This window comes from Dermacentor albipictus, chromosome 7 (genome assembly GCF_038994185.2).
Source record: "Dermacentor albipictus isolate Rhodes 1998 colony chromosome 7, USDA_Dalb.pri_finalv2, whole genome shotgun sequence".
Classification (NCBI taxonomy): Eukaryota; Metazoa; Arthropoda; class Arachnida; order Ixodida; family Ixodidae; genus Dermacentor; species Dermacentor albipictus.
The window spans coordinates 133,753,183-133,780,611 of record NC_091827.1 but is presented as its reverse complement, the minus strand read 5'-3'; the positions used below and the strand labels follow the sequence as shown (position 1 = coordinate 133,780,611).

Sequence of the window (27,429 nt, the reverse complement as noted above, 5' to 3'; positions counted from 1 at the left end):
TGCGTATGAGCCGTTTTGCCGGCTGCGATGCGCCGTGGTGACCGCGACGTTCGAGCTGTGCTCTTGCCGTTATGAAGTGCGTTTGCTAGCTACAAATCGTGATATATATGTGCGATGTGTTGCAGCGTTACTGGGTGTAGAAGTGGTCGTACTACGCGATGTTCGTGTGCTCAGAAGTGAGCTGAGCATAAGTGTTGCCGATTGCGTTTTCTTATGTAGTAGCCCGATAGAGAAGCCCTATCACACCGGCCTTTTCTGCTTCGTACATCTATCGTTTGTTTCAAAAGTTGTTACTGCACGGTTAAAGATGCTTCTATCGGTGGGGGGAAATTAGGGAACAACATTATAATTGCATACGTCAAGACGCTCAGCGCTGTCGTGAAATGTGGACGCGCCTGAGAGCACTAATGTCATGAATGCAATTAAAATTTCCCGAGATAGTATTAAGAGAACGGTTAAAAAAGAACACATATGAGAAGGTAAGCACAGCAGCTTATGAACCCGCTCCTATAATACCTCGACCCGCGTCTGTTTGTAAATGTATGTTTTCTTGCGTTTGTCAATTTTTTTTCTATTTCCCAGATTTCTTTACGTTGGAGTTCTTCTTAGTTCTCGCATTTGTGTGTGAATACGTGCCTGTTTCCATGCGTGCTTGCGCTTACCATTATTTCTGTCCTTTTATATTATATTAGCATTTGCTTTTGCTAGTTTTCTTTCAGGAAAGTCATTAGACATTTTCATAAACCAATCTCATTCAAAGCACTAACTCATGTACACGGCAGGGCAGGCCTCTTCCATCTCATTAAAACCTTTCTCACTGGTCTACCTCGTCTTCTCAGTCTGCCTACTCGCTGTGTTTTCTGTCCTTGCTTGTGTTGTTGCTGCAGTGTGATTAACCAACTTGCTCAAAACAGATTTTCATCGCCTATGAAAACAGAAAGGTTTAGAGATAGATTTTCTTAAAAGCGTCATGGGGGTTGCACAGCAACTTAGCCTCTTACCTCGGTTCATGTTTATGCATCAGTGCATGTGGCAGCTCGCCAGAAGTGCACATGAAAGGGTGCCATATTGTGAAACTACACCTTGCTATGCTGTTGCATTTTTCATGCAATCAGTCTTAGTAAACGGATGGTTTCGCTGCCCATCACATATGATGGCAAAAAAGTTCAACACGAATAACATTGTGCAGTGGGGTGTCATTTCCTGTCTGATGCTTTTGCTGTTGCAAAGACATTTTTCAGTAAATGGAGCCCAGCAAAGCAGTGCACTGATAGCTTTTGCAACTTTCACCATTTATTACTTCACAAATGTCATTGTTTGAACCTGGCCGTCGATCACTATGCCGATGGATTGTGAATTAAATAATTGCCTCAATAAAAGACATTCAACTTCACTCAGAATTTTTTAGTACAAACAATGCTAGCAAAGCTATTCAGGGTGAATAATTGTGCTTACATTGGTGTTACTTGCCGTGAGATAAACAAATACAACAATGGCTGCGACATGACTGTGATTTGACGTGCAGACTGCTAATGGCGCATTTCAAGCGCGCCCTCGACTACTGCTATTAATAGTTGCCCGACTGAGTATTTTGGGCCTAACTAAGCTAATGATGTTTGATAATTGTTCTCCTATTCACATTACTTGCCTGGGCCAGGTAACCAAAATAAACAATGCCACCACATGAATGTGTGTTTGCATGCAAGCTGCCAACAGTGGCTGTCATTTTCGCATTGAGTGCTGCCGTTTCACCAACAGTGGCGACGACTTGACTGCGCTTTGACGTGCAGACTGCTAATGGTGCCTTTCAAGCGTGCCCTCGACTACTGCTATGAATAGTTACCCGACTGAGTATTTTGGGCCTAACTAAGCTAATGATGTTTGATAATTGTTCTCCTATTCGCATTACTTGCCTTGGCCAGGTAACCAAAATATACAATGCCACCACATGAATGTGTGTTTGCATGCAAGCTGCCAACAGTGGCTGTCATTTTCGCATTGAGTGCTGCCGTTTCACCAACAGTGGCGACGACTTGACTGCGCTTTGACGTGCAGACTGCTAATGATGCCTTTCAAGCGTGCCCTCGACTACTGCTATTAATAGTTACCCGAATTAGTATTTTGGGCCTCACTAAGCTAATATGTTTCATAATTGTTCTATTATTCACATTACTTGCCTGGGCCAGGTAACCAAAATAAACAATGCCACCACATGAATGTGTGTTTGCATGCAAACTGCTAAAGTGGCGGTCAATTTCGCGTTGACTACTGCTGTTTCACCTACAATGGCTACGACATAGCTGCGGTTTGAAGTGCAGATGCTGAAGGTGCCTTTCAAGCATACCCCGATGACTGTTATTTCATGGTGTACTTGATGTACACAAACGTGCACAGCTATTATAGAAATTAAAATAGCATTACAACATTGGCTCATGTCATTTAGAACATACTCAAAAATTTTTAGAAGTGGAAACAAAGTTTCCACTTACCATATGCTCATCGGATACAAAGGCTCAACTCTTTGTATCCCAGCTGCAACACATGTTGCCATTAGGAAGAGCTGCACCACAACTTCTGTGCGGTAGTTAGACCCCATTGAAAGACGTGTTACATCAGTGCTTTGATACAGCCACACAGATTGCACAACCTGAGGAGCAGTTACCCGCCGTGATTGCTTAGTGGTTGTGGTGTTGGGCTGCTAAGCATGTGGCTACGGGATCGACTGCCAGCCACAGCGGCTGCATGCAGAGGAAGATGATTTACGTATGTAACAGTTACTCATCCTTTGAAATGTGAATGACCCAAACCTTCGCGAGCATATCAGTCGCAACCATCCAGCAGCACAAGTGGGAACACTTGTGCTATCACAAACGAAAACAAGTAGAATAGTACCACCGTCTCAGCTGGTTTGTTGTGATTACCTTGCCTGCAAGTTTCTTGTTTATATTGGATAGGCTTCCTACTTCCTACAAATAGCTTGTATACATATTTGACCTGCACCACAAAGAGCTGATGTGACAAAAATGTGTACACCGTAGTGTTATGTTGCTCTTCATGGTGTCTCAGTTTACTTAATACAGTTTTGAATTTACAGATTGCTTCACATGTTTATAGCTAAACACCACTGAAAACTACTTGCATTGTGACTGCGAGGTCACAACACGAGGATTTGTGTGGTATCCTTCCTGTTCATCGGTGTGTCCTTGCACTATAAATGTAAAATGTCACACCTGCAAACCTGAGCATCCACCCTTACATTTCAAACACTTTTTTGAATGCTCGGCAGTTATGCTTACAAGCACATTGTGACAGCAAATCTACACCACCTTAATTTAAGTGCGATGTAAAGGATTGTTTGTGCATATCCAAGCTGTTCTAGCGTGCCTGCAGGGATACAGCATTGTCCAGTGGCACCGTATAGTTCAGGCGTAACAGTGAACTAGTAAACAAAACGGCTGATAATACTAAGCTGACCCATATGTAGGAGCATTATTTTATCTAACCCACACGCAAAGTTGCTTTCAGTGTACTGAATAACCGCAGCTTTGATTTACCAAGTTATATTACTGCACACACAAAGCGCTGAAACAAAGTCTGTACAATGGTGAGAAATGTGCCAAGGAATGAAAGATTACTTGTGATGTGTGGATTTGAATAGCAGATGTGAATGCATACCCAATTCACCAGTATGCATGTTTTCTTTTGGAACAATTTTACATTTGGCACAGAGGCTGAGCCACTACGGCCTCTTGACTGCAAATTTCTGTGCTCTCACAGTGCTAATGGGAGTATCGTTCATTTGGCTACCCAAATAGTGTATAGGTAATAGAGCACTACAATCTTTCACTTTTACGCAGAACACCTTGTGCATTATTCACAAAACTGAACCTAAGGAACTATTCGCTGGTTTGTTATGGAAATAAAAAAATGACAATGAATGTTTCCTCGCTTTTTGTGTGGCCCTGTCTTCTGCCCTACGCACCTTCATTTCATTGTCATGTGCATGTTAAAACAGCAACTAAGTAAGAAAGACAAACACAAAACTACTAACTACATCAACCTTTTCACACCACAAGAGGTCACTGAGCTCACTGCTAAGCTACACTTGATAATGTCGGTTTGCTCTCAAATAAATACAGGCACTAGCCAGCTGTTAATGTTACGCTATGCATTTCTCATTTTTCCTAAAAATATGGCTGTGCATGAGCTAGCAAGGTTGTTACTATATAAAATACATAAACAACATGCAGCTCATGCCCAACTAATTCATATTACCTGATTAGAGCTTATTTTTTTATAAGTAGAGTAATCAAAATAGAACACGCATGTATGATGCCGACAGTATCAAACAATCTCAAGTCGAACATCCTTGTTTGGTGCCATGGGTGAGAGAGGGAGCATGCCTGTCAAGGTACTGCTTAATTTTGTGTGCTTTGGTAATGTTTGTACATTGTTGAAATGTTCAATTAGGTATGTTAAGTAGTAAGCTGGCAACATATTGGGTAGCCAGGCTGGCAAGAAAGAATGCAATTGTTTGATTTCACTCAAAATAAGTTTTCCTATCAGCAATGTAAATTATATGCTTTCAAATAAGTACTCCCCTTGGAAACATATCTCATGAGTATGCATATATCTGCATAAGGTCACCGCTATACATACATATTGCTTTAAGCCAGTCATAATGAATTGTAGATTCACTGCTTAACCTTCAATTCCTTGCTGCATGAAGTTAACCACTTATGCATAACTTTTTTTTTTGCACACGGTGAGAACTTCAGTCATCGCTGAGCAAATAATTTAAGGAAAAGGCATTCCATGAATCCAACTGCTTTAAGCACTCTCTTAAAATTGGCAGAGTGAAAAAAAAAAAAGCACGAGCAAGCGTGTCAGCAAGCTGTACTCGGAGCCTCACACGCGTGCTCAGTGGTAAAAAGGTGCGTCTTGGCGACCTACGCAAATGCATTCCGCGACAGATGTGCGTGTGTTCCGTATTCTTGCAAGCTGTCACTAGCACTACAGAAACCGCGCCACCGCGCTTCCGGCGACACTATCAGTTTCGCGTGACGTAGAACGCATCACGTTGGATAATTAGAGAGGTTTTGTTCAACCAGCCAAGGCAGCGTGCACTGAAAGTAATCATCCGAGAATACGTCGCGTGCTGCGACGTGATGCGATTGCAATACATCTGTAAAAGGTGGCGCAGATAAGACGACTGTGCAATGTTTCGAAGAAGGATGACGGTGCCAATGCAACACATACGGCTGAAGAACAGAATGTGGCAGCCTAGAGTCGCATTTTCACCGGAACGCGGAAACTTGCAATCAGATCTGCAAAAATATGCTAGTGTCGTCTGCTGTCAAAGGTCGTTGCCAACCTTGAACACCTTTGCTCCGCCGAACGGTTGCCAGCTGTCAACAGGCCGCGTCGCCCAATAGGAGTGCGCGTGCGTTCCGCTCGTGCGGATTGAGCGTGCATCGAATTTTGCGACACCTTCCGCCTTTCGGGCTTCCGCTCGCGACCGGACGAGGGCGGAACGGACGGGCGGAGCGACCATGTACGGGCCCTTATGGACACTGTATTGCGTGGCTTGAAGTGGAACATCTGCATGTGCTACCTAGACGACGTCGTCATCTTTGGCTGCACCTTCAGCGAACACAACTCGCGTCTGGATATTGTCCTGAACTGCATCAGAAACGCTGGTCTAGTTTTAAACTCTAAGAAATGCCACTTCGGAGACCGCCAAACCCTTGTGCTTGGGCACCTCGTCGACAAGAATGGCATCCGCCCTGATCCCCAGAAAACAGTAGCCGTTGAAGCGTTCAGTGCACCACGCTGTGTCAAGGAGCTCCGTAGTTTTCTGGGGCTTTGTTCCTATTTCCGCTGATTTATTCCTAAATTCGTCGACGTTGCGTATTCGCTGACATGCCTGCTACGAAAGGACACCCCCTTTGAGTGGGCTCCGGAGTGCAACTCTTCTTTTCGTCAGTTGAAATTCCTGCTGACGTCACGACCGGTTCTTCAACACTTCAGTCCTTCAGCTCCGACAGAACTCCATACGGATGCCAGTGGCATAGGTATTGGTGCGTCCTAGTTCAACGCTACGGTGACCGCGAACACGTGATCGCATATGCAAGCCGCACAATAAGTAGGCCCGAGCAGAATTACACTGTCACGGAAGAAGAATGCCTCACGGTAATATTTGCGGTTCAGCGCTTTCGTTCTTACCTGTATGGACGCCCCTTTACAGTGGTCACCGACCACCACTCATTGTGTTGGCTTGTGAATCTTCGTGACCCTTGGGGCCGCCTTGCGTGCTGGGCGCTCCGACTGCAAGAATAGAGCTTCACCGTCTCTTATAAGAGTAGTCGACGACACGCTGATGCGGACTGTCTCTCGCGTATGCCACTTAGTACTACGGACTGTGACGCCGACGACTTCGATCACCTCGTGGCTTCTGTGTCGCCGCGTTTTCCAGACGTCGACTGCTTCAAAACCGAACAGCGAAAAGACGATAAATTAACACCGCTCTTCACCGCTACGACCGCCTCGACGACAGCAAACCATTTCTGTGTACGTGATGGACTCCTCTATAAGAAGAACTTTTCCAGCACTGGCGCACGTTTTCTCCTAGTGGTGCCGGAGAGCCTTCGCACAGCGATTCTGAGTGCTATGCACGACGACCCTACGTCTGGCCATCTAGGTTCGGCGAGGACGCTCTACCGGATTCAGGAACCCTTTTATTGGCCTGGAAGGCGACAATCTGTTGAGACGTATGTGGCCAGCTGCATGCAGTGTCAGCGCCACAAACGGCCATCTACTGATCCAGCAGGTCTTCTGCAGCCGATCCCGCCTCCAAGCACGCCTTTCCAACAAGTGGACATTGACTTCGTAGGCCCATTTCCAAAATCAGCCAAGGAAAACCGTTGGATAGTTGTTTGCGTCGACTACCTCACACGCTACTGCGAGATGGCGGCCGTGCCCTCCGCAACTGCCACTGACGTTTCAACATTCCTGCTGCAATATGTGATCCTGCGACATGGTCCGCCTCGCATGATCATCAGCGACCGTGGACGACAATTCACAGCAGACGTCGTAGAGGAGCTGCTTCGTTTGTGTGATTCCCACTTGCGTCACTCGACACCATACCATCCACAAACGAATGGGCTTGCGGAGCGCACCAACCGAACAATTGTAAACATGCTATCTATGTACGTTTCATCCGACCACAAGAACTGGGATAACGTACTGCCTTTTATCAGTACGCGTTCAACACCGCCAAGCACGAGACCACCGGCTATAGCCCTTTCTTCCTGCTGTACGCACGGCCACCCCGGTACACAATTGACACTGCTTTCCCCTTCTGCAGTCACGAAAATCCCACTGTCGCCGAGATTCTCTGCCTCGCCGAAGAAGCTCGTCATATTGCTCGTTTGCGCACTTTGGCATCGCAGGACAGATCAAAAGCACGCTACGACATTCGCCACCATCCGGTAACCTATCGCCCTGGTGATTTAGTCTGGCTGTGGACTCCAGTACGGAAACGAGGGTTATGCCAAAAGCTTTTGGCCACCTACGATGGACCGTTTGTGATTATTAACAGACTCACGGAAGTCACGTATAACATAGCTCGCCTCATGGCGAGTGGTAGAAGAGCTGCCAAGACACAAGTGGTCCATGTGGCCCGCTTGAAATTGTTCACGTCAAGACACATGGATTGACTCGCCCGGCGGGCTTCATCTGCGACGAGAGGAATGTTACGCATGAAGAAAACGAAGACCAGTGAACGTGCTTGCGGTCCCGATTAGAAGAAGGAAGAGGACGAGGGAGGAGGAGGAGGAATAAACTTTTATTGTAGAACCAGCACTTTATGATGGCCGGGCCTACGCCTCCCACGAAGGGACGTCGAGGGCTTGCCTCGCCGCCGCCTCGCGGGCGTGCTGGGTCGCCCAGGTTTGGTCGTCGAAGGCGGAGCTCCGCAGAGCCTCATGCAACCTCGACGAGAGAGTCGTGGTGTTAGTCTGTGCGTACTGTGCTGGGCACTCCCATAGCATATGCGGAAGCGTAGCCGGGTGAATTCCACAGCACCGGCAGTTGGGGGTAGTGTAGACGTCCGGAAATATAAGGTGGAGGCGGGCGGGTGAAGGGTACGTGTTTGTTTGTAGTAGACGCAGGGTGGTAGCCTGCGCCCGGCTCAACTTTGGGTGAGGCGGGGGGAAGATTCGGCGACTCAGGTAAAAGGCCTTAACGAGATCGTTATAAGTTGTCAGACTGTCCCTGGTGTCCAACTCATCTCCAGTGACTCCGGCGCGGTTGACTAGGCCTCGCGCAATGGAGTGGGTGACCTCGTTGAGATTGGGGAGGTGTGGGTGGACAGGGCCCGCATGGGCCGGGATCCATGTCAGGGAGATTATGCTGTCTTTAGAGTGTGGTGCCTGGCAGAGGATGCGAAGAGCTTGGGGAGAAATACGCCCTTTGCTGAAGTTAGTAACGGCTGAGCGAGAGTCACACACTATGGTGTGACAGGTGGGATCTAAAGTGGCCAGGGCGATGGCCACTTCTTCAGCCGTCTCTGCAGTGGGGGTAGTGACGCTGCAGGCATGGTGTAGGGCTCCATCGCGTGTGGCAACGGCCACAAATCGTGTGCCATGGGAGTATCGGGCTGCATCAACAAATGTGACGCCAGGTACGTTGGCAAGGGCTTTTATGATAGCTCCGGCCCGAGCTTGGCGCCGGGCCCTGTTATATTCAGGGTGCATATTTCTAGGGATAGGGTCTATGTAGATCCAGCTAGGGATGTCGGTCGGGATCGGTTGTTTGGGGCCCTGTTGCTGATGGTAGGTGAAGCCAAGCGTGGACAGAATAAAGCGCCCCGTTTCAGTATGGGTGAGCCGTTCAAGCTGAGAGCGTTGTTGGGCTTCAATGAGTTCGGAAAGGTTGTTGTGAACTCCCAGTTGGTTGAAGAGTTCAGTGCTGGTGCAATGTGGGAGACCAAGTTCTTGCTTGTAGATGACGCTCACTTGATAAACCAGCTGACCGCTCTTGCGCTCACCTTCGCGACTTAAAGTAAATGGTCCCCTTCATCCGTAAGGGTTACAAACGGTCTCCTTCGCGCGCAACAATATAATCTTGTTTTAAGCACAGGTCTGTTCCCTCACCGTATGAGAAAGACCAAGGTCGCGGTACTTTACAAAAGTGGCGACAAAAACGAAATGAGTAATTACAGACCAATATCGGTATTTCCAATATTTTCAAAGGCTCTGGAAAAAATTATTTTCACTAGACTTTCAAAATTTTTGGACATGCATTGTGCGATTACAGCGGCGCAATATGGTTTCAGGTCAGGTGTATCGACAGAGACAGCAAGCTCAGAAAGCTCACAGCTCAGAACGAGGTCATACTAGGCAACATTGAAGCAAGAAAGCTCACACTAGGTGTATTCGTAGATTTTACAAAAGCGTTTCATAGGATTGATCACCAAATATTGTTAGAAAAATTGCCCTGTTATTGCATCATAGGCGTTACACTTGACCTAATAAGCAGCTATCTTAGCGATCGGTACCAGTGTGTCAATAAATAGGGAAACAGCTATGCCCCGAAAGATCAAACGTGGTGTACCGCAGGGAAGTATATTAGGCCTTCTTTTATTTAACCTTTATATTAATGATATTGTAATCAGAGATTGATCAATAACATACATTATCTATGCAGATGACACGAGCTTATTTTTTACAGGAGCAAACCTATATGAGTTGATTCAAGCAGCTTATGAAACTTTACACAAATTATCCGAATGGTCTTGTCGTAATTCGTTACAAATCAACAGCTCTAAAACCAAGGCCGTTTTTTTTTTCCGCGCGACAGGAACGGCTTGCAAGTACTCGCATAAGCTGCTACTAAATAATTTTGAAATTGAACTTTCAGAGACTGTCAAAACATTAGGTATCATCTTTCATCAACATATGCTGTAGGAGTCTGACATTGAAGAATTATGTATCAAGCTAAGAAAAGCCCTAGGTATGCTAAGGAGGTGTCAGTCGTTTCTGCCGGTTCCCCAGAAACTTCATATTTTAATGCGCTTTTTAGTTCCCACCTACGCTACTGCCAGTTGGTATGGGCATCTGGAACTCAAACATCAAAGAAAAAGATATATAAACTTCAGAAGTGTGCTTTGCGGGCTGTTGCAAGTTTAGTCTATAGAGACCATACGTGTAATTTATTTATGAAGTTTAAGGTTTTAAAATTCAGTCTTGCCTATGAACATCAATTGTTGTTGTCGTTGAGGTCTGAAATTCACAGAAATAGACTAAACTTAAGAGGTTCAGGCCATTTACAGCCGAACATTTCATTGCGTCCCATCAGAAATTCTGAATACTGGCACATTCCCCGAACACGAACGAACTATGGTCTCCAAATGTTAAAATTCCCCATTCCACACGTACTCAATACGTTCAAGCTTACAGAAGATCACTTGCCTGTCCTTTCAGGCAGGGAGCTATTGAACATGTTTACATAATCCGCTACAAGCCTAGAAAAATTCTGTCGAAATAAAGCACTCCTTTCCGTTTACAGAATGTCTTACTGTTACGTTACCTTACAATACCTTTCTTCTTATTGTTTTTTTGTGTGCGTGAATGATTGATGTACTTTTAGGCACTCAAGCGCGCATTTAATTATGTCTACTTGAGAATTATTGCGTACGTTTTATTTATTTTTATTTTTCTATCATACGTTAAGACTGTATGAAGTTTGCTGTGCTGTCGCTCTGCTGCCTTGTACGGAGGGGAGGTGCGGCTAGTCAAGCTGCATCGGCGCAGATTTTTTCCCACTTTCTACGCCACAACTGTTCTGTGTAAAACACACTGTACTGTTGGTGGTGAAAATAAACTTCAACTTCAACTTCAATCATATAACACTTGCGCTTCAGTTTTGAGAAAACTACGCCTTTTGAGACACAAACTAAAGAAAGATCCTTCTAAAATTGAAATGTTATGCTACCTCTCCTTTATTAGACCTAAGCTGCAATATGCATGCATAGTTTGGGATCCGCACTCAAAAACTAATAGAATTCAGGGAAAAGCGATCACATTTAGCTTCAGTAAATTTTTGACATCTTATTCCCCCCCCCCCCCCCAACTTGTTGAAGTTAACAACATTGACGCATTCGAGCTTTAAAAAAACAGAGACCGGAATTCCTTAAACTACTGCACACTAGCAATTTATCCCCTGACCCATCTGAATATTTACAGCATCGTGTAAACTTTCGTTGCGTCGATGAAAAATGCAGCCGCCATTTCTCATCGAGCCCTCATTGGCTGCGAGAGGACGGAAAACTCCGGCGGGCTGGAAAAAATCAGTGCAGAAAACATCGGACTGGCCGCTATTGCAAAGTCGGGGGTCCATGCGGTCAACGAAGTGTCCATCGATGGTGCCGGGCCAGTTGCCGGGAGAAAGTGTTCCGAGTAATGTTTAGGAGAACAGAGAAAAAAAAGTAATACATTCAACAAGCTACATGGTCGTGATTACAAAACGGCTCCAATATGGTGGCTCTTAGGATGTCCGAGTCACACCGTCTCCGAGCGTCCTCCTTCTCAGCCCTCCGGATGCGCTTTTTATGCCTGCGTCGTCATTGTTCCTGCTTCCCACCATTCCGGTGTCAGGAGACAGATGGCTTCAGGAGACCAATCCCGGCGGCGGTGAGCTGGTTGCCCTTTCGGTGCGCCGATGTTATCGGTGAGTTGGGGCCTGTTTCGGTGCGCCCGGTTGGAAACACACGCACCTCCCTGGGCACAAACAGGGAAAATAAGGGACACGCACGCTGACTCCGATCCCCGACGTGGTCACGCTAATTTGTGCTGCTGATAGGCGTGAAGAGTCGTAGCATTGTACCGACCTTCAATCCGGCGTGTACAGGCCAATTTGGGCTGCTGACAGGTGTTACCAATGGAGGTGCGACAACTGCATGTCGCAGGTGTGGGGTCTGCCCCGATATGGAGGGCCACCGAGCACAACAGCATGTTGTGCTGTTGTGCTCCGGCCGCCAGATGGTGCATCGGGAGGTCGAGTTGTGTCGAGTAGGTGTTCGTTTGGATTTTGTGGTGAATGAACATGCTTTTCGGGGCTCCTTGGCGGCGTCGAAATTATGTTTCTGTGCATGCTTTGAGCTTGCTCCTGCTTTTATTTGCTGATTTCTTGTCATTAAATAGTAATTGGGTGGGTTTCCTTTTCTTTCCTTTTTTTTGTCTCTCGTATTTCGGGTGCGCGGATGTGCTTCGTCTACATTTGGTTTTGCAGGATGGTTAGAGCGTCCTTTCGTGCCACGTGCTCCAACACGTGCAGCCGGGTAGGACGTTGAGTGTTTGTAGTTTTTAAATGGTAGCTTGGAAGCGGCAAGACAAATAGATATTAGTGGTTTTACTGTGCGTGCTTTGGTAGGAAAGTGAGAACGTGGCCGCGTGTTGGAGCGCGTGCGACAGCGTGTCATACCTTCGGTCTCCGCGGCATTGATTGCATTTGAAACAGTGCTTTGCGACATTTTGAGGATTTGGATCCTGTGCGTATCGGTTTTTGCTGAAAGGCACGCGCTCTGCATTGATATAGTATTATAGTATTTGCATCAGTAGTAGCATTATTAAAATATTGTAGTATTTGCAAAACGCCGTGAAATACATGGCGAGAAAGACGGGACAGCAAGCAGTGCGCGGGGGGTCCCTCAAGACAGATGAGGAGACGGATGAGAATGGAGAGGGTATCGAATCAAACGGCACACAATGTGATGTCGACACTAGGCTGCACAGAATGGAGGCTTTCTAGGAAGAGCTTCTCAAACAGGTGCAAGAGCACAAAAATGAGTTAAACAGGGAGCGTGATGCACAGAAGGTAGTTGAAGAAAGACTTAAAGCAGCCGAGGAAAAGCTGAACAGGGCCGCCATTGTGAACGAGAATATGCGTGACTATAGAACGCAGATCCCCGACGCAAGAGGTGAGGGTGTGTCAGCGAAGTAGGTGGAATGCATGCAGCGGGACGAAAAGTTAGCTGGATAGAGCGGCACCTACCTTGAGGCCGCCATGTGGAAAAGCACTAGCCCAGGGGACAATGCCACTTGTCGAGTCAGAATCACGCGGAAAAGGGCAAAGGGAAGCAGGGCGAGGTAGGGGAGAGTGAAAGGGTGATTATTGCCTGCGACTCAAACCTGGCCGGGTGCTCAAAAGCAATTGTGGAGAGGGTGAAAGGCGAAAGAAGAGTGCCGGTATGGATATTTCCAGGGCGGACCCTCGGTTCTGTCATGAAACGAGCAAACGAAAAGCTCGAGGAAAATGCCAACGTGTGCAACCTTGTCATAGTAGCAGGTGGGCTAGATGACGTCCTAAAGCGGAAAGGGACTGGTCTAGCCTAAATTCCCTCAATAATTTCAAAGTATCAAAGTATCCAGCCGACGACGCCAGTGATAGGCTGATCGGTGACATGTGACCTTGCTCCGCCCCTTTGCCGCCATGAAAGTTCCTGCGCGCCGGGCGAAGTGCGCGCGTTTCGCCTGTTGTGCTATGCACATTGCTGCAAAAATTTCGTTCCGGGAGGGCCGAAATGCTTGTTGATGTGTGGCTGGGTACCGAAACCGGACGAAGGATGGCAAGAAGCTATTTTGCATCCCGCGCGGCAACCAGAACCCAACCTGACGAAAAGTATGGTTGCACAGAATTTAACGGAAGGACTTTGAACCGTCGCTAACTTCACGACTATGCGAGGCAAGTAACGTAGAGCGATACGAAGGTGCGATAGAAAGCATATATGGGCGTGTGTCGAGCTGTGATAGTATTTCACTCGCGAGCATGAGTGTTGATGGCCGAAGTTTGCGGTGAACATTTATTTTAGTTCCTTATGAGCCCGCTGAATAGCTCAGTATGACCTAGGATGCGAAGGACCGAAATGCCTTGTTGCTGTGCGGGTGGGTGCCGATATCAGATGGAGGACGGCAAGAAGTTATTTTGCATCCCGTGCGGCAAACAACACCTAAACAGAATATAAATGTGGTCGCATAGAATTGGACGGAAAGACTGAACCGTCGGTAACTGCACGACTATGCGAGGAAAGTAACGTAGAGCGATACGAAGGTGCGAGAGAAAGTATACACCTGTGTGTGCAGAGCTGCAGTATTATTTCATTCGCGCGCATGAATGTTGACGGCCGAAGTTTGTGGAGGTTACTGATTTTAGTGCATTACGAGCCCGTTGACTTAGCAAGTGCAGTATGACGTAGCATGCAAGTAAATAGTGGGGCAGAAACGCATTAACTTGCTGACAAATATCCGCATTGCGTTACGTGCGATAAAAAAATAAAATTCAGCAGCGAATTCTACTTTAGCACTTTTCTGTGTTTGTGTGCGCGTTGTTAACTAAGCTTTACAACATGTCCAAAATGTAATTTCCGATATCCTAAGCGTATTTTGTGCATTGCATATGTGAATAAATATATTGCTAAGTGCCTGCATTACTCTGTTTTTAAAAACGAATACTGCATAGCCACAGCTACTGGCCGTCAAATAATAAAGCGTAATACAGCATATCAAAGTACATTATACATACAGCTGCGAGCTCGTTCCTTCCAAGTTTCCCTTACACTCGAAGATGATTCAGTAATCGGCAATGCCATTTGACTGATGAAAAACACACAACTGCAAATGAACATAATAAAAACGCCACAAGCGATACGCGGATTGCCAGCAAAACACAGTGCAGTAATAGCTGGGTCAATCCGCGTGCGTTCGGTATAAGGGCCCTCTAATTCCTACGGGGCTTTAGCGGTGCACGGAGGCGAAAAGGGATAAACACAACAATGCGCGTCATGATTCAAGTTTACGCGGCGACGTCGCACGGTTCACGAGAACAGTCAACCGCATTCACACACGCGCGAAGCACTACGCTCAAGTGTGCCGCGAGAGTAGATCGCTCTGGCAGCCCGAACACGATCGAGGAGACTCGCTGACATGATACCACCGCTCCAGAATGTCACGACACTTCCACTGCCTCGTAGCATTGAACCACAACACACAACAGTCGTCGTGTAATCGCTTCACGACAGACACACTCAGTGGCAAGAAGACTGCTGGCGCACTCGCTTCCACACGCACACACACATTCACAGGATGTTGTTTAGTTATACCGTGAGGGCCACACGTTTCAGCGACGTTATGTCGAATGTTGTTCGGTCCATGCAAGCGACTGTCAGCCTTCATTTTTACGCGAATTCTTCGCTCATAGTGACCGCTATGTGTACGCAGCACACTTACAAGCAAAGTTATTAACAGAGTAAACGGGATTGGGCGCAAGCGATCACCAAGGCTCGCGCGGTGATTGAGCGCAAATGAACGAAATGTAAACATGCGGAATCGAGGCGATCAAGCCCTCATTCCGCTCTCTTGAGTGTTTTTCTTTCAGCGCTCATTTGAAATTAAAGGACTAGATTTAGCAGTTCGGGCACTTCTTTCGTTTTTCACTACAGTCAGGCACCAGTAGGTGTTATTTCCGCGCCTGTACAGTTATTTTATCACCTCACGAATGCCCCGGCGCCGCGGTTTAGTGTGGGCGCGGTCTGCTACAGGAACTTCCTAGGTGGCGCGCGCGGCAGATGTCGCTTGGAGTCACTGGAAAAAATTTCAGAGTACCGCATTTGTTTTCCCCGCGCCGCCGACGCGTTCATTGGCCCAACCGTACCACATGACTTTGGGGCGCCATATACCTTCCAAGCGCCGGGCGGGCCGGCTGAGTTGGAGCGCAGGCAGCGCACGTTCCCTACGTTTTTATCGCGAGAGCGTTAAGGAGCTCGTGCCGCAGAAAAGCCGGTGTCGTCGGCGTTGGTGTCGGCGTCCGCGGCGTTGACCATGAGCGATAAATCACGGCAGGCACTTCATAAATAAAAAGCAACTTCCAAGATGCGCCAGGTGGGAATCGAACCAGGGTCCCCGGAGTGTGAGACGGAGACGCTACCACTCAGCCACGAGTTCGATGCGTGAAAGCGGTACAAACGCGCTTCTAGTGAACGCGGTGTTGCCTTAAAAACGTGCCGTAGAAAGTTATACTGCGGTGTATATCGGTAATTATGAGCATGTAACTTACAGAAGTCGCATTTACACGAGTAGCGAAGTACCTTTCCGCTAGATTTCTTCTGCGCTTACCGCACACGCAGAGCCATCTTGCGGCAAACACAGAAGACCCCCTCCTCTCTATGTACGGCGCTGCCCCGACAGGTGGCGCGCTGTGCGCGGACCAGGGCCAGGCGCGTCGTTGCCCCGACTCCCTCTCCCCTGACGACGCTTCGCCGTGCTCCCACGCGGGTTGCAGAATCAAGCGCCGTTCCTTTCTTTAGATTACTATCTATCTATCTCTCTGCCCGTGCTGATCACGACGTTTGGCTGGCGTAGATCGTTTCCCCCTCCGAGACACCGAGTTCTTTGGTTCGTACCGTTTGCTCAGGCGCACGTTTCGTTGCCGCGCCGAACACTGCGTTGCTCGACGCTCTCCGTGTGATAGGTGGCCGCAAAGTCCGATGCGGGGCGCGTCGTAAGTGATCCCTGCGCCGTAGCGCATTGTCTTACACCCCTTGGCGGGTCGATGGGAACGCTGTCGCGTTCCACTCTTGAAGGCGAAGCTTAAGCGTCCTCCAATTTTTTGTGTTCTCATTGTCGCGCTCGCGTTTGACTGCAAGGAAATCATGCCTGGCTGCTGCGCCTTCGGATGTAGCAACCGAACTGAGTCTGGAAAGACTTTTTTCTAGATTCCGACCGGGAAAATGACCGAGAGCGTCGTTCTGCGTGGACTACACACAATCGGCCGGGAGAAATTCAAGCCTACAAAAAACACCCGCGTGTGCGAGGTATAAGTGCACCTTGCTTGTGCTTTTCGGCACTGTTTTAGAAGATATTTAAGCGAAGTGCACGCGGTGTTAGCGATGCTACGAAAATAGGAGTTCATTGCAGGGGTCGTTCGCGTCTTGCACGCTTGACGCGGATACACCTGTACGCGTTTGTTGCTCAACACACGCGGTTATTCCGTGCTTGTGGCACGCGAAGGCACACTTGTCGCGCGAGAATTCCGCGTCCTCACGTGCACCAGGTACTCGCATGATTTCTCCGCGCACGTGAGCGCGCTCTCGCCTCGAGTCACTCGATCGCATTTGGCACTTATTTTTCGCAGATCGTGACTATCGCAGTCAATAAAAACATGGTCAATACGAAGCCCATGATACTTCCTTCTTTCCACTTATCCTTTGCTCATTTATACATACACATTTTGAGGTTGAAACCAACGGCCGGGTGATATTCACAACACATGCTTCAAATTTTGAGCTTGTAGGCCGAGCACATGCAATAAACTGAAGTCAGGATGCATATTATGTTTTATGCTGAAATGCTACGGTGCATACACAAATAATGTTGGGCTTGATGCATAACATGAAATACAAAGCAGCACACCCAGTAGCTTTAGTTTCACTCTGTCGCTATGCATATTACATAAACCACTCTAAAAGCACAAGAATTTCACACATCGCCCATGTAACTTAGAAAAAAAAGTGCTGCGTCACCAGCGGGCGTTCCTGCCTTTCTTTTAACACAGGCAGCAAATCTTGGCAGTCTAAGAAAACAGTCATAAATAAGTTGAGAAGAGTAGCCGCTCACGAACGCACTATAGACAGCCGCGTTCATAAATCGCAGTGTAGCAAACCCTCGCTCATTATCAGTGCACAGAAGTAGATATACGTTACTGTAATCACGCAAATGGCTCCTATTGGCCTTCCACAAGATTCAGAGCGCAAAATGGTCATCGAAGTTGGTTTTTACACCTGCTGTGCACAGATCGTCTTACGATCACGACCAAACACCGATGCGCACACGGCAGTCGCAGTATGTCGTGCGTATACGGCGGACGAAGTCGCCCGGCAGAATCGAGAACGCATGGTATCCGTTTGCAAACTAAATTAAATGTATCCGATTTAGCTTGTGAAATTATACAATGAACGTACGTGCCTGTCACAGTTTCGTCCTGCTTGGAAACATTCAATAGAAGCTGACGGCGGTCCACGATGTTCATACCCAAAAGCACAAGCTTGCCTCATTCCGGCTCGAAGTGACGAAATGTTTCCTTCGTAGCTAGTTCCGTGGAAGGGAAAAAAACGCGTGCAAAAGTTCTCGATAGCAGCGCTAAGCTGCTGCCCTCAATCGTAGCACAGTTCCAGCAGTAAACTCGATCGGCATGCAGTACAACCACCGGCTGCATTACTTCGCACAAAATAACATTTTCTTTTCGTTCTTAGCAACCATTATCTCCGAGCACAAAGTATTTGTACTTCAGTAAACACTCAACCCGATGTGTCACCGAATATCAAGCTCTTCCAACACGGCGGCCTTCCCGCGACGCACTCGGCTTGGAAGGAATATGGCGGTGGCCGCTCAGTGTTGCCAGTCAAATCCCGACCTTTGCGGTACTCTGAAATTTTTTTCAGTGACTCTAATATTGCTTAGAATCGCTGGAAAAATATCGCGTTTAATCTCTCATACAAATTTCAGGCGGGTACAGCAATAGAGCAGCAGCTCCCTGGTTTATTTTATGCAGACGACATTGTGTCCCTAGCTAACAAGCAAAGTGATTTGCAACGTCTGGGTAATATCTGTGGGCAGGAAGGCAACAATTTAGGTTTGAAATTTAGTGTTATAAAATTACGTGATGGTATAAAATGAAAACACTGAACACACAGTGGAGATACAGGGGCAGAAAATACCTCGGGTAACAGAATATAAATATCTTGGTATATGGATAAACGAAGGCAATAGATATATGGAAACACCGGAAAAAAACAATAACAGTGAAGGGGAAGAGAAATGCAACCCTGATGAAGCACAGAGCGCTATGGGGATACAATAGGTACGAGCTCCTCCGAGGTATGTGGAAAGGTGTAATGGTTCCAGGACTTACTTTCGGAAATGCGGTTGTTTGCTTTAAATCAGAGGTACAATCAGGAATTAACGGGAACCAAAGGCCATTGGGTCGCCTCGCGTTGAGCGCTCACGGGAAGACTGCAAATGAAGCTGTGCAGGGTGACATGGGCTGGACTAGTTTTGAAATGGGGGAAGCTCGCAATGAAATTGAATATGAAGAACGGCTGATGAATATGGAAAAAAGTAAATGGACTGGGAGAGTGTTCAGGTATCTGTACAGGAATAACATTGATTCACAGTGGAGGAAAAGAACAAGCTTACCAGGAAGCTTACTAGCAAGTATGCGGCCTGTAGGGTGGGAAACACAGCAACAAAGAAGGTCAAGCGGAAAGTCAGAGAGGCTGAAATAATCTCATGGGTGGCGGCAATGGAAAAGAAACCTGCCATGAGTAACTACTGAAGACGAAAAAAATTGGAGAACGCTTAAGCTTCGCCTTCAAGAGTGGAACGCGACAGCGTTCCCATCGACCCGCCAAGGGGTGTAAGACAATGCGCTACGGCGCAGGGATCACTTACGAGGCGCCCCGCATCGGACTTTGCGGCCGCCTATCACACGGAGAGCGTCGAGCAACGCAGCGTTCGGCGCGGCAACGAAACGTGCGCCTGAGCAAACGGAACGAACCAAAGAACTCGGTGTCTCGGAGGGGGAAACGATCTACGCCAGCCAAACGTCGTGATCAGCACGGGCAGAGAGATAGATAGATAGTAATCTAAAGAAAGGAACGGCGCTTGATTTTGCAACCCGCGTGGGAGCACGGCGAAGCGTCGTCAGGGGAGAGGGAGTCGGGGCAACGACGCGCCTGGCACCGGTCCGCGCACAGCGCGCCACCTGTCGGGGCAGCGCCGTATATTGAGAGGAGGGGGTCTTCTGTGTTTGCCGCAAGATGGCTGTGTGTGCTGCGCAAGATGGCTGCGTGTGCGGTAAGCGCAGAAGAAATCTAGCGGAAAGGTACTTCGCTACTCGTGTAAATGCGACTTCTGTAAGTTACATGCTCATAATTACCGATATACACCGCAGTATAACTTTCTACGGCACGTTTTTAAGGCAACACCGCGTTCACTAGAAGCGCGTTTGTACCGCTTTCACGCATCGAACTCGTGGCTGAGTGGTAGCGTCTCCGTCTCACACTGCGGAGACCCTGGTTCGATTCCCACCTGGCCCATCTTGGAAGTTGCTTTTTATTTATGAAGTGCCTGCCGTGATTTATCGCTCACGGTCAACGCCGCGGACGCCGACACCGCCGCCGACGACACCGGCTTTTCTGCGGCACGAGCTCCTTAACGCTATCGCGTTAAAATGAAATCAGGAAAGAAACAGTTTGTGATAACTCAAAGGAAAGCTCATTAGTTTTCAAAGCGAGATCTGGAAGCCTTAGAACACGCACCTATAAAGAAAGATATAAGGCGGAAGAAGAAGCATGTGCTTGCGGCGGTAAAGCTAAGGAGACTATGGAGTATGTTTTATTAGAATGGCGAAGACGTCTACCCAGCGGTCTATTTAGGCGCCACTGGCCCGCTTGAATCACTTGGGTTCAGTAAGTGCAATGGAAAAGAAAATTGGTCCGCAATAGGCATTAGTAGGAGGCTATTAGAGGATTGGTGGAAGAAAAGTTGACAACCGACAACAAACGGAGACGTATAAAAGCACAGTTCGAAATCGGGCATCAGAAAATTTGGGTGGGGTAGTTCATTTTTGGGTAGCTCTTTTTTACTGTTTAACCTACGTAGGACATTAGACAGCATAATAGGAAGAACTTAATGAAGCAACCCACCGCTCCGTTCCGAAGGGGACGCTCATAACATCCATCCTTCGATGCATCCTTGTTTGATGCAGCTCAGCCGGATTGATGCCTGCATTGTCCGAAGCCACAGGGCCGCAGCTTCTCAGAATGGCGATCTGTGGCCCAAGACCCCTCCGTGGGTGGGCCCTGACTGGACTATACAAATGCAAGGGGACCAGCTCCAAGGCGCGACCATTGTCAGCCACACACCTCAACCGTCACGTGCGCGTCACTATTCGCCAGACTGTATGAATTCAAAAGAAATCTGTCAACCACCTACCCAAACGGAAACCCTGAAACACAAGGTTCACGTTGATTTCGCTAAGTACCCAGAAATTTCCGTTTATGTGTACTCTCAAATAGACACAACCGGGCTTACATAGTCAAGCTAAGTAATCATGAATTAGAGCTTCCTCAGGTAAGGAAGGCGAAGGGAGAACTGCCCTTAATTAGTTTATGTCCGTTTAGCACCAGATAGCTACATGATCATTACATAACGCCAAATTCCGAAATCAACAAAATGGAAAACCATCTGAAAACCTTATCACGTTCGTAAATTGTCTCAGGAGGCCTCACTGTTTCCGCTTTTCTTCTAGCGCACATCACAGTGATGCTAACATTACGCAGAGTGATTAGAATAAATCACCAAATACGACCAATAATAACAAAAATTTAAAAAAAAATGTGCGTGAATTACCCAAAACAAGTCGCAACTAAACACACATTGAGGTTCTTTATCTTCACACTTCCTCTCCGCGTAAGAAAACAAACTAAAACACTGATGCTTTCCCTTCTTCAGCGTTCAGCTGTCACATTTTCATGGAAGTAAACAAACTAACAAAAAATCTGCCATACCACGAGCAGAAGAGACCAACAATGACTCCTGTCTAACAAAAGTTCCACAAACTTAAACGTTCCAAAATATTAATGTCATCGAAGAAATGAAAGCTCATGAACGCAAGTGTACCTTTTGCGGAGCCCCAAGAGCTGATTTCCATCACATACTATACATATGCTCTGAGTTCCAGCCACCATCAGAATGGCAACCATGTCGCCGTATGCCTTGAATGTGCGGAGCTGGCGTCATGCTATCTGCCATCATCTGACCTTTGCGTTCAAGCGCAGCCACCCAAGAGTTTGCGCTGCCTCCTGCTCGCGCCTCTCGTATTCTTCGGCTGCTCGCGTGTGCCTTTCTCACCTCTCTACTTCTTCCCACTCGCACCTCTCGAACTCCTCTGCTTTTTGTTTTCTTTGAACAATGGTTTTCTAAGCCTCGTCCGCTTCTTCGACCGTCACATCTTCTAGGTTCATGTCGTCGAGAACTGCACCTTTTGTTTTTGCGGCGCAGATGGAAATGCCTAATTCGTCGCAGATTTGAAGTAGGTCCTGCACTTCAAATTTCTCCATAGCAATCTCGTTTGCCTTCAAAATTCGCGTTTCGATGGGGGCTAAATGCGAAAACACCCGTGTACTTAGATTTAGGTGCACGTTAAAGAACCCCAGGTAGTCAAAATTTCCGGAGTCCTCCACTACGGCGTGCCTCATAATCAGAAAGTGGTTTTGGCACGTAAAACCCCAAATATTATTATTATTATTAAAATTCGCATTTCCTTAACACTGAAATCCTTATTTAAAGAAGGTGAATTTCCGCCCACTAGCAAACACCCCTACTCTTTTAGCATCTGCTTTCTTGTACCGCAGAGAGTTCTCGCGGCATGAAGAGCAAACATTCGGCACTCCCTGGCCCGCGCTTAACCCTATCCTCAGGAGACCACATAATTTCCCGTTCATCGCGCTCTTTACTTACAACATGATTTTCCTGGCCTCACTGGCCTTCCCTGAACTCTTCTCCTCATTCTGGAAAAGTTCCAATGTCTGCTTTTTGTTTTTCGCCGGGCCAACAGAAATGCCCATCTCCGCGTGTATTTTGAGGAGTTCTTGCGTTTTTCAACTTCTCCCTGCTCACCGCGCACCTTGTGTTTCTTCCCCACTAGTAATTTATCTCCCAAGAAACTCAATTCTTTGTCTATAAGAGCAAATCACTAATAACACCGAGCACCACTACCGACTGCCTGCGCTAATGAGTCTGGCGAAAAGAGGTGCAAACACGCAGCACTCACCACACCAATGTAGCCAACGCCATCCGATTCCATAAGCTGCCAGCCAGTGTTGCGATAGTCAGCACGTCCCAAGTTCCGTGAGGTCAATCTCACCGCTGACTACGACTGTTGCGTAATCGGGGGTCCGTGCGGCCAACGAAGTTTCCATCGATGGTGCCGTGTCAGGTGCCGGGAGAAAGGGTTCCAAGCAACGTTTAAGAGGATGAAGAATAAAAGGAATATATTCAAAAAGGCACATGGTTGTGATTAGAAACCGGCTCCAACTATCGGAGCACACTATAGTAACGTCTTAGCGTGTCCGATTCACACCGTCTCCGAGCGTCCTCCTTCTCGGCCATTCGGATCCGCTTTTTATGCATGCGTCGTCATTGTTCCTGCTTTCCACCAATCCGGCGTCAGGAGATGGCGTCCGGAGACCAATCCCCGCGTCGGTGAGCCCCTTTCAGTGTGCCGACGTTATCGGGGGGCTGGGGCCCCTTTCGGTGCGCCCGGTCGGAAACGCACGCACCTCCCTGGGCACAAAAAGGGAAAGTAAGGGACAGGCACGCTGACTCTGATACCTGACGTGGACAGGCCAATTTAGGCTGCTGAGAGGTGTGACGAATGGAGGTGTGACAACTGCATGTTGCAGGTGTGGCGTCTCCCAAGATCTGGAGGTCCGCCGGGCACAGCACCGCCTCATTTCCCCCCTGCTATGCCCGCTCGGCGAGGAGGTTTTTCGCCGCTTTCCGCGCACCCGCCTGCCCGCTTTGGCCTTCGAAGTGGCTTTGCGGAGGCACTCTTAGAACACAGGCGAGAGCTAGCGCGGGCAAGCACGAGCGGAAGCGCAAGTAGCGAGAGAATTGCGCCTGCAACATTGGATTCCGGGATTTTACGTGCCAAAACTACGATCACACTGTGAAACACGCCATAGGGGGGACTCTGGATTAATTCTGATCGCCGGCGGTGCTTTAACGTGCGCACGAGACACGGGCATTTTTGCATTTCGTCATCCATCGAAATGCGGCCGCCACGGTGGGGATTTGATCCCGCGACTTCATGCTTCGCAGCTAAGTGACCATGGCGGGTACGCGCGTATGCAACAAAGAGGTTTCTGAAGGTGACGCATTGAAACATAGACGAGAGCGTCGGTGGGCAAATTATGTAAGAAAAGCACAAGAGAGACACCTTACGAAGGACAGGATATCGACGCATACTTGCTCATAATAGTTTCTTTAAAATAAGGTGGCGTTGTAGAAGGATGAAGTTTAGGCAAACCCAACCTATAAACATCACCTCCTACCCCGCTTGCAGCTCCCGCAAACAGCAGCGCCACAGTTGGCTCTAGTAATCAATGTATGAAACCCTATGGCGTGTGCTTTTGGCGGATGTCTATGTCTGTCTGCGGCTTTCTAACAAAATATACCGTTAGAAGCTCACGCCGCCAAATGTGTGTGACGGTAAGCTTACAGAAGTTTCTCCGTTCTTGTTTTTAAGGGTTCAGACGGTTCTCTGAACCCAATTGAGGACAAAGCCGTTTGTTTCAAAAACACACACACAAACTTTTAATGAAACTAGAAAGAGGATAAAACATTACAAAATAAACACTCAAAGAGACGCCATGGCAATAAACACACTTAGGGCTAGGAGGGCGGTAACCGTATGCGAGTCCAGGCTCACCACGACTGCAAGGGCGCATATAAACGTCTCGACGTGGAGAAGCGGCGACAAGATCAGAGAAGTTGCGCCGGTCTCACCAAAGGTCGGGGTGTTGGACCGTTCACCGGGCGACCAGAGCGCGACAGCTCTGGCTTGGAGAGGGAAGAAAGGCGGCTTGCTGGCACGAGCAGATGGCGGCGCCGTTCTGGCCAGGCAACTGGGCGTAGAACTCGGGCCCGTAGCCCGACTGCTCTCGTCCTGCCCACGGGCGCAGAAGCTCGCCGGCCTTGGGCAGCTGGCGGCACGATCGGGTAGAGTTGCGACGCACAAGAACGGGTAGGCAGGAGGTCGGGTGAAGTCCTGGTGGCTCGGGTCCGGAACCCGACGGCCTGTCTTCCGTTCCGGTGGCCGACCTTCTCCTCGCGTCACTTCCTGGAGGAGGAAGAGGAGGAGGAGGAAAAATTTATTTGCTCTAATTGGGTAGAAATTAGTGGTGGCAGATGTGGTCGGCCATCTTCACGGTCTTCTTCCCCATCTGCGCAGGGTCGACGCCCCTATTCCAGGGCACCACTGAGGGTGGCTACTTGGCGAGCGTGCCTTACTAGTCCATGCTGGACTTTCGGGTCGCTGGTGGAGAGCACCCTCTCCCACTGCTCCGCACTCGGGTCTTTTATTTGAAGGAATTGTTGATTCTGAACGCATTCCCATGTAATGTGATATAAGGTGGGCTTGGTGCCACACCAGGGGCAAATGTCTCTATACTGGGTGGGAAACATCTTGCTTAGTGTGTTTAGGTTTGGATATGTTCCTGTTTGCAGCCTCCTCCAAGATGTTGCTTCATGCTGATTTAGGCTGTTGTGGGGTGGAGGATATTTGATTCGGACCCCCTTATAGTAATTCAAAATGTCTGAGTAGCTTGGGTTGACTGGCATGGGTTCCTCAGGGTCGGTGCTTGTGGCCGCTCAGTTTGTGTGCTCTCGAGCTGCCTTGTCCGCCCTTAGGTTCCCTTCTATTCCAGCGTGTCCCGGTACCCAGAAAATTGTATGCCTTACTTTGTTGTTAGCCCTGCAGGAGCGGAGGATGTGAAGCGCTCTGCGTCTTATTCTGCTGTTCATGTAATTCCTTGACATAAAACTGTTTACAGCGCAAACACATGCAACCACAAAGTAAGGGACAGGACACAAGCGCTGACTGTCAACTAACATTTATTAACGGAAGACGGGTGCCTTATATAAGGGGAAAGGCAGAAGCGAAAGGGGAAGGGAATGATAGAATCGGGGAAAATGATGATGCGCATCGATAAACGAACATGCCAGCAGTCAACGCATTCAGGCGCGAAGAAACAAGAAAACGATGAAACTAGACAAACACTAACAAAAGACGAGGGATACTAAGATACAGTGAAATCACAAAGCAGCCGCTTCCAAAAAATGAAGCTCTGCCGCAAAAAGCGATACAGAAGGGGTGCTCTGTATCGCTTTTTGCGGCAGAGCTTCATTTTTTGGAAGCGGCTGCTTTCTGATTTCACTGTATCTTAGTATCCCTCGTCTTTTGTTAGTGTTTGTCTAGTTTCATCGTTTTCTTGTTTCTTCGCGCCTGAATGCGTTGACTGCTGGCATGTTCGTTTATCGATGCGCATCATCATTTTCCCCGATTGTATCATTCCCTTCCCCTTTCGCTTCTGCCTTTCCCCTTATATAAGGCACCCGTCTTCCGTTAATAAATGTTAGTTGACAGTCAGCGCTTCTGTCCTGTCCCTTTGTGGTTGCATGTGTTTGCGCTGTAAACAGTTTTATGTCAAGTATGCACCAACTCGCCCAGAAAGAAGTTTTAATCATGTAATTCCGACACGTAGTTTGCGAGTCGGTGAGTATTGTTAAAGACCTTTCGGATCGGTAGCCCTCCACTGCCGCTAGAGCTATGGCTATTTCCTCAGCTTCCGCTACCGAGCAGTCCTTCATTGACGCGCTGCTGGTCTCTTTGTAGTCCTGGCTTATTACTATCGCAGCTGTCTTTACTATGTCTGTGCCTCTTTGCTTGGCGTATACTGCACCATCTGTGTATATTGTTGTGTTTTTTGTGGCCAGGTAGTTTTCGACGTATTTCGCCCTTGCGTCCCTTCGCGCCATGTGCAGGTTTGGGTCCTTGATTTTGGGTAGGGGGCTAACAGTGTATGTTTTCCGATATTCATCAGGAATCCCCTCCGTTCTTTGGGTTTCTTTGATTGATTCCGCAAAGCCTAACCTTATTAGCAGTTCCCATCCCGTTTTGGTCTGCTGGAGTCTCATGAGCTGTGCGACTGTCCCTGCGTCTCCCCGCTTCTCCTGCCAGCGCGCTTTTCCGTCGCTCTGGCCGATTCATCGTTTTGTCATTGGCTGCTTGAAGCTCCGTGGTCTCTTCTGATTGGATTAGCTTTATCTCTTTCTTTTCTTGCGCCGCGCGTTCACTTGCGGGACACTCTTCGGCGCTGTCGTTTTCCATCCAGCACAGAATTCGCCACGGCGCGCGCACTACTTGTCGTCTGCTTCTCCTCCTTTTCAACCACCGCACCGTGTCACGCACTACACGCGTCACAGTATCCCATTCTTAGGTGTACGCCCGGTTTGTTTCAGCAGTTACGCCCGTGGATCCCTATAAACTCAGATTTTTCCAGAACGTACTGCATACCGTTTTGTTCTGCCAAGTTCTTCAGTGAGTCGATAGCTTCTTGGATATTTTGTTCTTTTTGCCCTAACGAGCCTTTGCATGTAGGCCCCTAAGGTGACGTCGTCTGCGTAAAACGCCAAGTTGATGCCGTTAATTTTCTCTAGTTGTCGGGCCAAGCGGTTCATTGCGACACTGAATAGAAGTGGAGAGAGGATGGCACCCTGCGGCAGTGGAGTAGCCAGAAATTTCGTTCGGGGG

General features: G+C 48.1%; 2 protein-coding genes across 4 annotated transcripts in view; both read right to left on the bottom strand.

Moving 5' to 3' along the window:
• LOC135911538 (chymotrypsinogen B-like) overlaps positions 1-27,429 on the bottom strand; it is a 799,265-nt gene that overhangs the window by 678,851 nt on the left and 92,985 nt on the right. The gene's annotated exons all lie outside the window — the stretch shown is intronic.
• Positions 24,410-27,429, bottom strand: part of LOC135911541 (uncharacterized) — a 95,683-nt gene continuing 92,663 nt past the window's right edge. Inside the window, exon 4 of the mRNA XM_070522733.1 lies at positions 24,410-24,957. Coding sequence (XP_070378834.1) covers positions 24,475-24,957 — 483 coding nt within the window. The 3' untranslated portion in view covers positions 24,410-24,474. The remainder of the gene's footprint in view (positions 24,958-27,429) is intronic.